At 49.2% G+C, this 16,397-nt stretch overlaps 1 protein-coding gene across 1 annotated transcript; it reads right to left on the reverse strand.

Moving 5' to 3' along the window:
- Window positions 1-3,830: 3,830 nt before the first annotated feature.
- Window positions 3,831-4,767, reverse strand: LOC119317380. Its single transcript, XM_037591827.1, has one exon. The coding sequence runs from the start codon at window positions 4,555-4,557 to the stop codon at window positions 4,165-4,167; it is 393 nt and encodes a 130-aa protein (XP_037447724.1). The 5' UTR covers window positions 4,558-4,767; the 3' UTR covers window positions 3,831-4,164.
- Window positions 4,768-16,397: the final 11,630 nt, after the last annotated feature.

The raw sequence follows: 16,397 nt of genomic DNA on the forward strand, positions 1-16,397 counted from the left end.
AAGAGACATCCAATTCGCAGTAATACCAAACGCAACTAAAGTTTGTCTCAAAAGCGGCCCCCGCGTCGCTCCTTAGAGGCGACACGGGGGGGAACCCTAGAACTCCGCCGGCGGCCTCCCCCCGTCCCTCTCCTCCCCCTCGCCGCCGCCGGGAGCTGCTGCCGGGCAAAGCCCGGGCAGCGCCGGTGGCGGCGGGGACTCTCCTCGGCGCGGCCCCTCTCCTTCCTGGCCATGGTGTGGCGCTCTCCGTCGGCTGAGCTTGGCAGCGTGGTACGGCGAAGTTCCGACGGCGGCTTAACGCGGTGGTCGTGGTGGTGGGGCGTTCCCGCCCGATCCTGCTCGTCCCGATCTAGATCTAGCCGGCCCAAGTTCGTCCGCTGCTTCCTTCAGGCGCGGTGACGCCGACCCTCCATGGCCGTTGGGCACTATAGTGGTGCAGGCGGCTGCAATGGTGGCTCGGTGTGGTGGTGGCCGTCGACAGTGCATAGCAGGAGGCGTGAAGGAGCGGTGGTCTTGGCTGGGACAAGCAGTGATTTGGTGAGGCGGACTGGTGCGGTGGCGTATCTGGAGGCGACGTCGTGATCTACCAACCAGATCGGTGGCGGTGTTGTGATGGCTCAGCTAGGATGGAGTTCTTGGCGAGCAGCAAGCGTCGGGCTACCTCTGGGTTGTGTGGCGAGCGGTGGTGCTCTCCTAGTAGTGCCAGCGTGGGAGTTGTCCGTGGCTAGGTGCTGGGTCGTCGCAAGGTTGTCCCTTGGAGCGGGTGATAGCCTTCGTCGGCGGTTCGGGCTCTTGCTGGAGGTGTTGGGTGGTTGTTGTCCCTCAGCTAGGTGGATGGTGTTTGTTGGACCGCGCTTCTCTTTGTTGTGCGGTCTGTCGGCGGTCCTCGGCTTTGCAAATGCGACGGCAAGGTGTTGTGGTGGCGGCAGTGTGAAGCTATTTGGACGGGCTGCCAATTTCTTCGAGGTGCGGAGATGTGCGACGATTGGATGGAAATCTTGCACGGCTTTTGTCAGGCCGGCGGCGATGGCACCCGTGGGTGTCGTTCCCCTTCTTGGAGGCGTCGTCGAGGTGTGTTCGGCATTTCCCTCGCTCATGTGGAGTTGGTTGTTGTCTCCGGGCGAAAGCCTCGATTCGATAGGATCGACATGATGGCGGCGTCCTTGACGTCGCTCCTCTGTTGGGAGCATCATGTTTGGAGACACGGCTTGGTTCCTCATTGCTTTCTTCCGGTGTTTGTCGTGGTCCTTTTTTGATCTTCGGCGGTGCTATGTATGACCGTCATAGGTGTGTCCAAGACGGTGTCTTTCTCGGAGCTGATCAAGTTCTGCCATTCACTTGCCATCTTCACTTGCCATCTCCTCTTAGGCATACATAGTGGATGGTGCGTTGACAAGTGAAGTTCGGTGAGAGATCGTGGTCTTCGGAGGTGCCCGGCGTTGGTCGAGACGCGGTGTTGTTTTCAGTTAGGACAAACGCTTTTGTTTTGTAGTTTTGTTTAGCTGTTGGTGGTTGTATTGGTCTTACCGAAGTGTGTTTGTTCATGCTACGCTCATTGTTCGCAATGAGCGGTAGTATTCTTGTACTTACAATTCTGCTTTCTATAAAGCTAAGATATACCTAGACGTATTCTCGAAAAAAAAAGTTTGTCTCAAAAAAGAAAAATGCAACTCAAGTATAGCAGCATTGTTATGAATACCTTGCGTTGTGAAGAGGAACCACTTGAACATCGTAAAACACATGGTGCATTTCACCAGCAAAATAAAATAAAACACATGGTGCATTTCACCCGCAAAATAAAATAAAACACATGGTGCATTTCTGTCGTTTCCGTTCTGGATCCACCACTTTTGCGGGGAGGAGTGCTCCGTACTTCCGCACCCAACAGCGGCCTATATACATATAAGTACATTATACATGGATGCCGAGCTCCAAAAGGCATTTTCGATTATACATGCATCTTGTTGCTAGATTAGATCAGGAATAACGGATCCGTATAATAAAACGTTGTTGACCTACATGGAGTAAACTGCCCGCCTAGGAACGTAAGTAGGTTCGTTGAAGTAACCCGTGACGAGACCTCGGGGAGATATGTCAACGCGAGTATTAACCCTTACGTGCCCCGCTCCGGCTGCAACTCCCAAATGTTGCACTCCACCATCGATCTCGCTTCTTTCTTTTTTAGCATCAGTACAGACACAAGCGCTTATATACACGCGCATACACTCATCCCTATGAACGCACACACTCACACCCTATCTCTATGAGCACCTCCGAGAGATTGAGCCGGCATATCATCTTGAGATTTACGAAGTCACCGTAGGCGCCTCGTCGTCGACGGGAACGTCTCCTCCCACTGAAAGCGCATCGCCGGAAATCCTGAAATAAATTCAGGAATAATGCGAGCATCAGGATTTAAACTCTGATGAGTTAGGGATACCACTGTCCACTTAACCATCTCAACCACAGGTTGATCCGCAGCAGAGGCGATCTTTCCACGCCCTACACGTATGCTTTCAACTGGGCCTGTGTGTGGGCTGTGGCAACGACGTCGAGACTCGAGGCAGGGCGGATCTGCCTGCTGGTCGATGCCGCGTCCCGTTGTCGCCTTGTCAGCCCAAGTCCACGCATCGCCTTGGCCTGCGTGAGGCCGAAGCAATGGTTGAGTAGTTAGCAGGGGTAGGAGGAGTGGGAGCGATCAGCGATGCCACGAATTATTACGTCGGAGCTGATATGTCAATGCCCCGTACAGGGGACGAAAAGCGGGGCATAATTGCTGAATTATTGTTCTTCGCCTGCCGGTGGTTCGTGTTCATCTTCGTGTAGCCTGCCCTGCATCTGCCTGCGTGTCTGAATCTTGCTGGTTCTGATGGGCCGAACGGTACTAATGCATCAAATCAAATCAGGTTGGTTTAATCAGCGGCTTGGACATGGAAATGGACTTGACTGCTGTTGATATTTCGTTGCATTTGGGGGGAAATTTGACAGTACGGTGTTTGTCGTGGGGTCAGTGAGCTGAGGATGGGACACGCCCCCGTGTGCCGGCGACACTCACGGGACTGCGGCTCTGCTCACATGTGTTCGTTTGGATTCTAGACTGGCGGGCAGCAGGTATGTTAATGTTTGTTGCTTTGCAGAGATAAGATGCTGAATGTCAGGTTAATTTCACACAAAAAAGATTAAAGCTGTCACACCCGTCCGAATGGTTTCAGTCACGATTGTTAGCATGCTGCGAAGCGAAAATACTACTCCTCTGCAAAGTAAGTAATGATCTAAACGCTCTTATATTTCTTTATGGAGAAGTTACAGTCCAATTTTGGTTTTAGAGCAAGAAAATATGGATTTACAGTAGGCTGCTTGATAAGTTATGCTCCATTTTGTCATGGGCGCGAAAATTCAGAAAAAGAAACAGGTCTTGATCGCCCTATTTTGTGCGCGAAAAATACATAAACAAGGAGGAGAAAATGGCCCTCCGCAGCGGCGAACAGCAGCCACAGCATGGCAAAAGCCGCCTGCAACTACAGTAGTGGATAGCAGAAACAACAAAGGGGAGCTCGTTTCTTTAATGTGACACACATCTGGCCATGTGCGATGGAATCTCGGCACCGCTTCTGCTTTGCTCAACTCCTAACGACCCGCTAATACTACTTTTTGATTATGTTCCATGCCCAACAGAAAGGCAAAAGAACACAACAGCTCAAAAGGCACCCAAAGTAGCACAGTCCAGCCACGAACCCACAGTTTACAAATAGTTTAACCTGACTGCGGCAGCACTTGTTTTTACTCCTCAACTTTTCCACACATAGCAGATGGTGAAAGTATTTCAGATGAACTTTTGCACACATAGCAGATGGTGAAAGTATTTCAGATGAATGCAGCTCTTGCATTCTAGTCAGGTCACCTCTCGTTCTTCATCTGTTTCACACAATCTCCAAAATTTCACCGGAAAAAATTGCACAAGCTGATGGAGGAGGAGCGGAGGAGGATTAACCAGCACAAGTTTAACCCTCATAGTTAAGGAACAGGAACCAATCAAGAGCACTGTACACATACATCTACTACGAGTAGCATTTAGCAGCAGGTGATCAAAACCCAACCTTATAATTAGTGAAGTGATTAACCATCACCGACGGCGCCATCATCTACTAGACCACTAGCGGTAACTCAGTAGACCTCCTCGGGGATGCTCTGGAGGCCGGGCTCCCACTCCCCGCTCGCCTGCATCCGCCTCGTCTCCTCCGCCGCCCTGCGCATGCTGCGCCGCCGGAGCGACTGCAGCCTCTGCTCGGCGTCCGTGCCGCCGCCCGCCGCGCGCTGGCGGCTGCGGCGATCAGCAGACGCCGCAGCGGCCGCCACCTCGCCGCCGGTGCCGAGGGCGGCCACCATCTTCTTGAGCTCGCGCTTGCTGACCACGATCTTGACGCGCACCGCGCCGCCCACCTCCTCCCGGGACAGGACGCGCCCCCCGTGGTGCAGGTGCTCGAGCGCCTCCGCGGCCGCCTTGGACTGGTGCCGCCCGGCCACCGCGTCCCTGGGGAAGAAGCACCTGGTCGCCATCGATCTCGCCGCGACGCGATGCGATCGTTGGCCGCCGCCGCCGCCGCCCGCAAGCAAACGAGCCCCGGTGCGGTGTCTGTCCGCCGGCGGGCAAGCAGTGGTAGCGCTCAGTCCTTGCTCCTCCGACGTTCCTTGCAAGCCACAGCAGAAAGGCTAAAGCAATGGCAAAGTGAATGTGCGGGCTGTCGAGTAATGCGACATGCTAACATGCTTATATACTGGTTGGGCCGCATTAGGGGCCTTGCCTTTTGGTGAGCCGCGCAGCCCCAACTGTCTCCGAACACACCACCCCAGGTCCCTGACCGGTGGGCCAGCGCCCAGGGGGGGCCCGGCCCGGCTCCCTCGCCACCTGTGATGAGTGCGTGTCTGTCCCATCCCATACCTTTCTTCTCCCAAAATCAATAGCACTGTCAATAGATTTACAGAATGGTAAACAAATGCTCTATCTTTTTTAAGACTCGAAACAATCATGGGACCGAGACTTATTGCCGTGGCAGTTGAGGAGAGAAATGGATGCCTCACATGGCCGTCCCTCTCGCAGTCATTGGGACGATCCATGGGGGGAGGCCCTTGCAAGTAACGTGTTATCACAACGCGATGGGGACTCCAACTCGACGACCCGTGGAGCCTACGGTCGTGTACGTTCTGGTTACGATGGCGCAGTTTGACACGGACGCCCCTGGCCACAACAATGACCCCCCCATGTTCCCTCTTGCTATCTGGATAGGTTCGATCGTGATTGTGTGGTGTAGTACGTGCATCCTCACATGTACTGTATGTGTACTGTGTAGTGTAGAGATGTATGTATGATCACATAGCGCGGAGCCTGGAGGTGCTGGCGAATTAGCGGTGCATGGTTTTGAAATGCAGGAGGCTCGATTCTGCAATGCTCGATCGCAGTCTCTGGGGTGTTGCCATTGGTGTCCCTTTCAGGTGGTTCGGAACTGAATCCTCTCGTGTGGTGACCTGGCTGTGCTGACGGAAACGGTCGAGCCGACGGTCGCGAAAGACGTTGCTACTTGCTATACATATGATTTTCTCGAACTCGATCTGAATATAACATCTTCCACGCATTTCAAGCTAACTACTACTCATAACCGTCAGTTGGTTAACAACGGGCATCGGATCGGCCTCTCTTGGGAAAAAAAGGCCTACGCCTCAATGGGTACGTGGCCGCAATTGAACCTGGCAGCTGTCAGCTCCTGTTTGTTAATCAATGTGATTGTTTGGTTTGACATTGGTTGTTAGCTTGATTAATCCTATTCCTACGTGCCATGATGAGGAGCAATCATCACCGACGTACATCTATACTACTACATCGACGCGGATCGATGGACGGTGAGCCAACCTCCATGATTGACTGCAAACCGCAACAGTAACGCGGAACCCGCCCGCGACGATCATGATTAAGGCGCGCAGGTCTGAAAACCAGCGGGAGCGGACGCACGCATGACGCGACCCATCTACAGCTTGGCTAGACTAGATCCGTTGTCCGTAGCATGCCAAGTGTGTGTGGTGTACAAACGACGAGATTGCATCACCAAACTAGGATATACCCTACGGCCGGGGTCGTTGAGCGACGAGCTAGCCGGTGACGTGCATTCATGATTGATCCTCCGAGACAAGATGTTAATTTACAGATGAAGCCTCTCAGTGTGTGAAATGAATTCAACTGCTAATTGGTTTCCTCTGCTCATGATTAATAACTTAACAGACTTGTCAATGCGCAGTCTTTGGCAGTTTGGCTTTCTTCAGGAGGGCTTGAAAACTAGCTAGCTTTGGGGCTTTGTACAGTGCATTGCAGGCCATGTTTTGAGGAGGAAGTAATATGGGGCGGATGCAGCTAGGCCCGTCGTAGCGGCCGTTTCTTTGTGTGCAAACCAAACCACTGCATAAACAAACACGCAGACAGATAAACAATCCCGTGGAGCTGACGAGGATAATAGCTTTCTTCACATGCACAAAAGCTAGATCGCTGTATTTCGCGTGCTGTGGGGCCGCGACGTCGATCGCCCTGGCCCCACACGCCAGCCGCATTTCTTCTCAGGTGTGGGCAGCCTAAATACCTGATGCCCACATCATGGCCCGATTGGTTCGATCTTATCGTAACAACTCGCTCAGCTGGCTGTTTGGTATCTATGCTTGAGTATGTGATACACCATGAGCACAGTGGCAAAGCGTGGTTAAGTCGGGCAGCTAGCTAGCTCTGCGGCTGTTCTTGTTTGCTTGCGTCTGAAACCCGGAATACATGCAGCCAAGTACGTGAGGTGTCCACGCTACGGACAAAATGCATGTGATTGCGCTGCTTTTCATATCAAAATTATGCGTCCAAGCGTTTTCATGTTGTGGGCTATCTCAGTCTCGCGGGAGTTTGCGTTGAGAGCACTGTGTTCCGGGATGGATCTAGCGCGAAATGCGAATCGGACGCTTGTGTGCTAAGCTTAAATATGAATCACCTAGGCTAGCTAAGTAGCCTAGCAAAGGTGCTGTGTTCCTTTGGAATGAAGGATGCAATATTTTACCACGTAGCACTGCTAGTTGGGTTGACCAAATTAGCGCCCATTTATTCAGCATGTAACCTTGCAGTAAAGAATGGGATAGATCGGCAATATATTAGTAGAACGGTTTTTGAGATCACAACATTTTTTAAAGTAATGCGATCTACATTGGCATACACGGCGGACACGTACGCATGGCTAAGTACGAAGCTCGTCGGTACCTGTACCACGAACTCTTGTTTATTGGAGGTAACATGTACTTCATGTCAAAAGAAAGAGGTAACATGTACTTGATCGGTTGGGCGCAGTGCACATAATTAAAGATCGGGAAAAACTCAAGAGGAAAATAAGAGAGGTTTTGGTAGTGACGTAGTCGTGATGCTAGCATGACGTCCCGGAGCCGCTGATTTTTTTAAACGGAAAAATTGGTCACGATCAACGAATTATTTGGACGAGCGAGAAGGACGCGTGACATCCAGTACACAGCTTGGGCTACCCAAACAATGTCCGGCCGGGGCCACCGGATCAGCGACCCCCGTCCACCGCTCGCGCACGGGCCGATGGACCGTTCCTTCCACGCGTGCGAGCCGACGGGATCGCGCCTCGACGGTCCGGATCAGGCCGACGCCGCTGCACGTCGAGGCTGGAGCCCTCTCCTCGGGAACGGATCAGGCCCACACGTCGACGGGCCGACGCCCCAGATGCGCCCACGCGTTGCCTCGGCCCGCCCGTATGCGAGAGACGTGTTAGCTGCCGCCGGCCGTTGCGTGTCGCGCTCTGTGACTGTGCGTGTCGCGTTGCCTCCTGTGACTGTGCGTTGTCCCCCGGAGACACGCTCGGTCGTTTTCAGGTAGGTCACATGCCGGGCTTAGCTGTGCGTCCGTCCATCCGAGCCTGTGGTGTGCACTGGCTGCGCCGCGATGCTGCCAGCTATCGGCACCGGCGGCAGCGGCTGCCGCGCGTTTTCTCTTCCGTACTTGCGGGCGCGTCATCGTCGACGCCGCTGCGCTGCGGGCTCGTCGTCGGCTTGCGCCGCTGCTTCCGCCGGGAAAGGGTGCCACCGGTCGCCGGTCGGCACGTGGGGTTTGCTTCGCGGGCGGGCGGGCGTCCGCGGAGCCGGGCTGGGTTTCCGGTTGTCTTGTGCGTCGGGACGGTGCTCGATACAGTGGTGTGTAGTGTTCTGAACTTCTGATGCGCAAGTGATGGAAGAAACGAACGCCGTGGCGGTGGTTTGATGGTGATAGCTGGTTGCCGTGGACTAGCTTAGCGGTGGTCGCAAAGGTGACTGGATTGCTCGTTAAATTCCGGTACGGCTGATTGGGTCTTAATTCCGGGTTTGAAAGTGTTGGCCTACGTACGTTCGTTTTCTTAATATCGTGAATCAAATGGACTGAACGAGGAATGGACCAGAGTAGACGGCCAGCTTCTTGTATTGTATCTGCGGCGGCTGTTTTTTTCAGGGAATCTGCGGCTGCCGGCAAGAAGTAGAATGCGGAGTCGCCATGGGTGTCCTTCAACTCATGTCACAGTGTGACGTGGCGAGAATGAATAGAAACAATAATAAAGTGGTAGACGAGTATTAGGCTAGTCATAGTGGGAGTAACTTAGATAATAACATAATGCACTTTATTTTTTTTGCCTATGTGGCATGTAGTTAATGAGAGAAGAGGTGTTTAGGCTGGTCGTAATATGATACTAGTGTATGATACTACTTCCGTAATGCATAGTATCATAATTTAGTATTTTAGGTTGTTTTATTAATTGACATGCATGACACAAAGTAGTACAACATTTAATATGATACGGTATCATGATATGATACCACATCCTTTCTTTCCTTATTTAAGCGTGTGTCATATCATCCAAAAAGTCTAGTTAGCATGCATGACACCGCTTAAGATACTCCCATTATGACCGGCCTTAGAGTAACATAATATGTTACTGTAACATAGCGTTTTTCGAGAAAGGATGAGTCTACAAGCTAATAAATGAAGTCATCTACTCCCTTCGTTCTTAAATATAAGTCTTTTTTTAGAGATTTCACTATGGATTAGATACGGATCAAAATGAGTGAATCTACACTCTAAAATATGTCCATATATATATCCGTATGTAGTTTATAGTGGAATCTCTAAAAAGACTTACATTTAGGAACGGAGGGAGTATGACAATACAACTATGTTACTTTGCATTATGGGGGTAGTAATTTAGACTAGTTTCATATGCATGACACTAGTCTAAGTTATTCCTCACTATGACCAGCCTTAGGGCATCTCCAACCCGAACCTCAAACCCCGTATCCGTCCCGACACGGTTTTCCAGACCCCGCAAGCTATCCAACACCGACCATCGGTCCGTACAGCGGTATGGATCATAACTTAGTGTCCAGTGTTAGGTGTTCTTTTTTTTGCTTGTTTTTGACTTTGCAGAATATCAATACTAAACAAAGTTCAAATGCCACAAACTTTTTAGAGATTTTTTTCTGTCAATAAGAGACCGTGGAAGCTTCGATAGGCCACGAGAAGACGAAGGAGTGGCCCACTAAGCACTAGGACGCGCCCTGGTGGTTAGTGGGGCCCACGGGCCTCCATTTGACCTACCTCCGCATCTATAAATACTCTAAAATCTGGGAGTCTACCAGGGAGTCCACGAAATACTTTTTCCACCGCCGCAAGTTCCAGAACCATAAGATCCCATCTAGAGGCCTTTTCCAGCACTCTGCCAAAGGGGGAAACGATCACATAGAGGTTCTTCATCATCCTTGCTGCCCCTCCGATGATGCGTGAGTAGTTTACCACGAACATATAGGTCCATAGTTACTAGCTAGATGACTTCTTCTTTATTTTTGATCTTCAATACAATGTTCTCCTCGGTATTCTTGGAGATGTATTTGATGTGATGACTTTTTGCGGTGTGTTTGTTGGGATCCGATGAACTGATGATCAGATCTATCCATGAATATTATTTGAGTTTTCTCTAAACTCTTTTATGCATGATTGTTATAGCCTCGTATTTCTTCTTTGATTTATTGGTTTGGTTTGGCCAACTACATTGATTTATCTTGCTAGGGGTGCATTGTTATGGGTTCGATCTTGCGGTGCTCAATCTCAGTGACAGAAAAAGACATGACACGCATGTATCATTGCTATTAAGGGTAATAAGATGGGATTTTATTTCATCCGTGAGTTTATCTTGTCTACATCATGTCATCTTGCTTAAGGCCTTACTCCGTTATTTCATGAACTTAATACACTAGGTGGATAGCGGTCGACGTATGGAATAATAGTAGTAGATGCAGAATCGTTTTGATCTACTTGTCTCAGACGTGATACCTATATACATGATCATTGCCTTGGATATTGTCATAATTATTTGCTTTTCTGTCAATTTTCCAACAGTAATTTGTCTACCCACCGTATGCTATTTTTATGAGAGAAGTCTCTAGTGAAAAAATGTCCCTCGGGTCTATTTTCTATCATATATTAAAACCAAAACTATCTTGCCGCAATTTTATTTTTATCTACCTATCAAAAACTATACTGTTTAACCCGCTCGTAACCATTGTGGGATTGACACCCCCTCTACGCGTGGGTTTGCTAGTATTTGTTGTTTGTGCGTAGATGCTGTTTATATAGTGTTGCTTGGTTCATATACTAGATTGATAACCTTGGTTACATAACCGAGGAAAATACTTATCTCTACTGTACTGCATCATCCTCTCTTCTTCGAGAAAATTCCAACACAGCTCACAAGTAGCACCCCCAACAGATCTGCTACAACCGCCAGCTCTTCCACGCTTGCCTCCAAGGCTGCCGCACCCTCATTAGCACGTACCGCTGCCATTGCCGCGGGCTCCGGTGCGCGTATGAGCCGCGTCTCCCCTGCGCCTTCCGCGATGGAGAGGGTGGTTCGAGTTTCTGAGGACATGTGTGATGCGAAGGATTTTGTGGAGGCGAGGCGAGGACAGAGGAGAGAAGAAGGCTAGATTTGGGGGCTGCGAGAGGAAAGAGATGATATTTATGGTGTCCCTAACCCTTGCTGACAGTTGCTACAGTTGTTTCGTGTGCGATTATGTGTGTACAAAAAACTTTGAAAATGCAAATGAGTTGTTTAAGGTGGCTAGGAGCATCGCACATGATGCGTGATGCGAGTACTCGTGTGTGATGATTTGTAAGTTACACATACCTGTCCTTATGTTAACACGTGTGTGATAGCACGTGACACAACATACGGTTGTGTGCTGGGAATTGTGTGCACCACTTAGTCTTCCTGCACTCCAGAGAAGAATTCCCGCGTAGCCGCAGGGGTAAATTGTAAAACCCTCAATCCCCTAGCCAGCTGCTAGCCATAAATAAGCACAACAATGGCCGGCAGCGTTGACTAACTACTGATCCCCTTGCTAGCTAGTTACCCGCACATACTGGCATACCCAACGACTAACGACGGGATGCAGTTGGGCGATCACGGAGTCGAGGCTGAAGGCACGATGGCCGGCTTGGCGGTCGACGACAATGCCGCCTCCTCTCCCAACAACGACCGGAGGAAGCAGTATACGCGGTACGAGTAAGCCGCCAGGTTAGCCCGGGTCGTCCTAAAAGCAAACAGGGATCGCCAGCGGGCGATACCGCTGGCTCGGTGCAGAGTGCGGCAGATGGTGCGGGTGGAGGAGCAGGAACTGCGATGACGCAAGGACAACTGCGGCAGTGGCGGCCGCCGCATGATGCGCGGGCTTATGTCCCTGATACGCCCATTTTGCATCATGTTTCCCTACTGTTATTTATGATGTTTTTATTCATAATAATACTTTTTGGAGTAATTCTAATGTCTTTTCTCTCATAATATGCAAGGTACACGTAAATAGGGAGAATTTCGGCAGCTGGAAATCTTGACCTAGAAAAGCTGTGTCAGGCCACCTATTCTGCACAACTCCAAACAAGCTAAAACTTCACGGAGATTTTTATCAAATATATGATGAATTTTGGAGCAAATAACTACCTAGAGGGGCCCCACCAGGTTGGCAAAACCCACCTGGGCGCGCCAGGGAGCCTAGGCGCGCCCTGGTGAGTTGCGCTCAGCTAGGCCCACCTCCGGTGCCCATCTTATGGTATATAAGTAATTTTTACCTATAAAAAAATAAGGAGAGGACTTTCGGGACGGAGCGCCGCCGTCTCAAGGCAGAACTTGGGTAGAAGCACTTTTGCCCTCCGGCGAGGCGATTCTGCCGGGGGGAACTTCCCTCCCGGAGGGGGAAATCATCGTCATCATCATCACCGACAACTCTCCCATCTCGGGGAGGACAATCTCCATCAACATATTCAACAACACCATTTCCTCTCAAACCCTAGTTCATCTCTTGTGCTCAATCTTGTTACCGGAACTATAGATTGGTGCTTGTCGGTGACTAGTAGTGTTGATTACATCTTGTAGTTGATTACTATATGGTTTATTTGGTGGAAGATTATATGTTCAGATCCAATATGCTATTTAATACCCCTCTGATCTTGAGCATGATTATCATTTGTGAGTAGTTACTTTTGTTCTTGAGGTCACATGAGAAATCATGTTGCAAGTAATCATGTGAACTTGATATGTGTTCGATATTTTGATAGTATGTATGTTGTGATTCCCTTAGTGGTGTCATGTGAACGTCGACTACATGACACTTTACCATATTTGGGCCTAAGGGAATGCATTGTGGTTTAGCAATTAGATGATGGGTTGCGAGAGTGACAGAAGCTTAAACCTCAGTTTAGGCGCAATTCCGTAAGGGACCGATTGGATCCAAAAGTTTAATGCCATGGTTAGAATTTATTCTTAATACTTTTCTCCTAGTTGCGGATGCTTGCGGGAGGGTTAATCATAAGTAGGAGGTTTGTTCAAGTAAGAACAACACCTAAGCACCGGTCCACCCACATATCAAATTATCAAACTGAAGGAAATATGCCCTAGAGGCAATAATAAAAGTTATTATTTATTTCCTTATATCATGATAAATGTTTGTTATTCATGCTAGAATTGTATTAACCGGAAACATAATACATGTGTGAATACATAGACAAACAGAGTGTCACTAGTATGCCTCTACTTGACTAGCTCGTTGATCAAAGATGGTTATGTTTCCTGGCCATAGACATGAGTTGTCATTTGATTAACGGGATCACATCATTAGGAGAATGATGTGATTGACTTGACCCATTCCGTTAGCTTAGCACTTGATCATTTAGTTTGTTGCTATTGCTTTCTTCATAACTTATACATGTTCCTATGACTATGAGATTATGCAACTCCCGTTTACCGGAGGAACACTTTGTGTGCTACCAAACGTCACAACGTAACTGGGTGATTATAAAGGTGCTCTACAGGGGTCTCCAAAGGTACTTGTTGGGTTGGCGTATTTCGAGATTAGGATTTGTCACTCCGATTGTTGGAGAGGTATCTCTGGGCCCTCTCGATAATACACATCACTCAAGCCTTGCAAGCATTGCAACTAATAAGTTAGTTGCGGGATGATGTATTACGGAACGAGTAAAGAGACTTGCCGGTAACGAGATTGAACTAGGTATTGATATACCGACGATCGAATCTCGGGCAAGTAACATACCGATGACAAAGGGGACAACGTATGTTGTTATGCGGTCTGACCGATAAAGATCTTCGTAGAATATGTAGGAGCCAATATGAGCATCCAGGTTCCGCTATTGGTTATTGACCGGAGACGTGTCTCGGTCATGTCTACATAGTTCTCGAACCCGTAGGGTCCGCATGCTTAAAGTTCGGTGACGATCGTAATTACGGTTTTTGTGTTTTGATGTACCGAAGGTTGTTCGGAGTCCCAGATGTGATCACGGACATGACGAGGAGTCTCAAAATGGTCGATACATAAAGATTGATATATTGGAAGCCTATATTTGGATATCGGAAACGTTCCGGGTGAAATCGGGATTTACCGGAGCACCGGGGGGTTACCGGAACCCCCCCGGGGGGTTAATGGGCCTACATGGGCCCTAAGGGAGAAGAGGAGGGCCGGCTAGGGCAGGCCGCGCGCCCCCTTCCCCCTAGTCTGAATAGGACAAGGATGGGGGCACCCCCCCTTTCCTCTTTCCCCCTTCCCCTTTCCTTCTCCAACAAGGCAAGAGGGGGGAGTCCTACTCTCGGTGGGAGTAGGACTCCTCCAGGCGCACCCCTAGGGCCGGCCGCACCTCCCCCTCTCCCTCCTTTATATACGGGGGCAAGGGGGCACCCCAGGACACACAAGTTGATCTTCGTGATCGTTCCTTAGCCGTGTGCGGTGCCCCCTTCCACCATATTCCGCCTCGGTCATATCGTAGCGGTGCTTAGGCGAAGCCCTGCGTCGGTAGAACATCATCACCGTCATCACACTGTCGTGTTGACGAAACTCTCCCTCAACACTCGGCTGGATCGGAGCTCTAGGGACGTCGCCGAGTTGAACGTGTGCAGAACTCGGAGGTGCCGTGCGTTCAGTACTTGTATCGGTCGGATCGGGAAGACGCACGACTACTTCCTCTATGTTGTGTCAACGCTTCCGTTGCCGGTCTACGAGGGTACGTAGACAACACTCTCCCCTCTCATTGCTATGCATCACCATGATCTTGCGTGTGCGTAGGAATTTTTTGAAATTACTACGTTCCCCAATAGTGGCATCCGAGCCAGGTTTTATGCGTTGATGTTATGCATGAGTAGAACACAAGTGAGATGTGGGCGATATAAGTCATACTGCTTACCAACATGTCATACTTTGGTTCGACGGTATTGTTGGATGAAGCGGCCCGGACCAACATTACGCGTACGCTTACGCGAGTCTGGTTCTACCGACGTGCTTTGCACACAGGTGGCTGGCGGGTGTCAGTTTCTCCAACTTTAGTTGAACTGAGTGTGGCTACGCCCGATCCTTGTGAAGGTTAAAACAGCACCAACTTGACAAACTATCATTGTGGTTTTGATGCGTAGGTAAGAACGGTTCTTGCTACGCCCGTAGCAGCCACGTAAAACTTGCAACAACAAAGTAGAGGACGTCTAACTTGTTTTTGCAGGGCATGTTGTGATGTGATATGGTCAAGACATGATGCTAAATTTTATTGTATGAGATGATCATGTCTTGTAAGCGAGTTATCAGCAACTGGCAGGAGCCATATGGTTGTCGCTTTATTGTATGCAATGCAATAGCGCTGTAATGCTTTACTTTATCACTAAGCGGTAGCGATAGTCGTGGAAGCATAAGATTGGCGAGACGACAATGATGCTACGATGGATATCAAGATGTCGCGCCGATGACGATGGTGATCATAATGATACTTCGGAGATGGAGATCACAAGTACAAGATGATGATGGCCATATCATATCACTTATATTGATTGCATGTGATGTTTATCTTTTATGCATCTTATCTTGCTTTGATTGACGGTAGCATTATAAGATGATCCCTCACTAAATTATCAAAGTATAAGTGTTCTCCCTGAGTATGCACCATTGCGAAAGTTCTTCGTGCTGAGACACCATGTGATGATCGGGTGTGATAGGCTCTACGTTCAAATACAACGGGTGCAAAACAGTTGCACACGCGGAATACTCAGGTTAAACTTGACGAGCCTAGCATATAATAGATATGGCCTCGGAACACGGAGACCGAAAGGTCGAGCGTGAATCATATAGTAGATATGATCAACATAGTGATGTTCACCATTGATACTACTCCATCTCACGTGATGATCGGACATGGTTTAGTTGATTTGGATCACGTGATCACTTAGAGGATTAGAGGGATATCTTTCTAAGTGGGAGTTCTTAAGTAATATGATTAAATGAACTTAAGTTCATCATGAACTTAGTACCTGGTAGTATCTTGCTTGTTTATGTTTGATTGTAGATAGATGGCCCGTGTTGTTGTTCCGTTGAATTTTAATGCGTTCCTTGAGAAAGCAAAGTTGAAAGATGATGGTAGCAATTACACGGACTGGGTTCGTAACTTGAGGATTATCCTCATTGCTGCACAGAAGAATTATGTCCTGGAAGCACCGCTAAGTGCCAAGCCTGCTGCAGGAGCAACACAAGATGTTATGAACGTCTGGCAGAGCAAAGCTGATGACTACTCGATAGTTCAGTGTGCCATGCTTTACGGCTTAGAACCGGGTCTTCAACGACGTTTTGAACGTCATGGAGCATATGAGATGTTTCAGGAGTTGAAGTTAATATTTCAAGCAAATGCCTGGATTGAGAGATATGAAGTCTCCAATAAGTTCTATAGCTGCAAGATGGAGGAGAATAGTTCTGTCAGTGAACATATACTCAAAATGTCTGGGTATCATAATCACTTGACTCAACTG

Source organism: Triticum dicoccoides, chromosome 6A (genome assembly GCF_002162155.2).
Source record: "Triticum dicoccoides isolate Atlit2015 ecotype Zavitan chromosome 6A, WEW_v2.0, whole genome shotgun sequence".
NCBI classification, from domain to species: Eukaryota; Viridiplantae; Streptophyta; class Magnoliopsida; order Poales; family Poaceae; genus Triticum; species Triticum dicoccoides.

Excerpts from the sequence above, each read along its gene's own strand:
- LOC119317380 (XM_037591827.1), bottom strand. The coding sequence starts at position 4,557 with ATGGCGACCAGGTGCTTCTTCCCCAGGGACGCGGTGGCCGGGCGGCAC.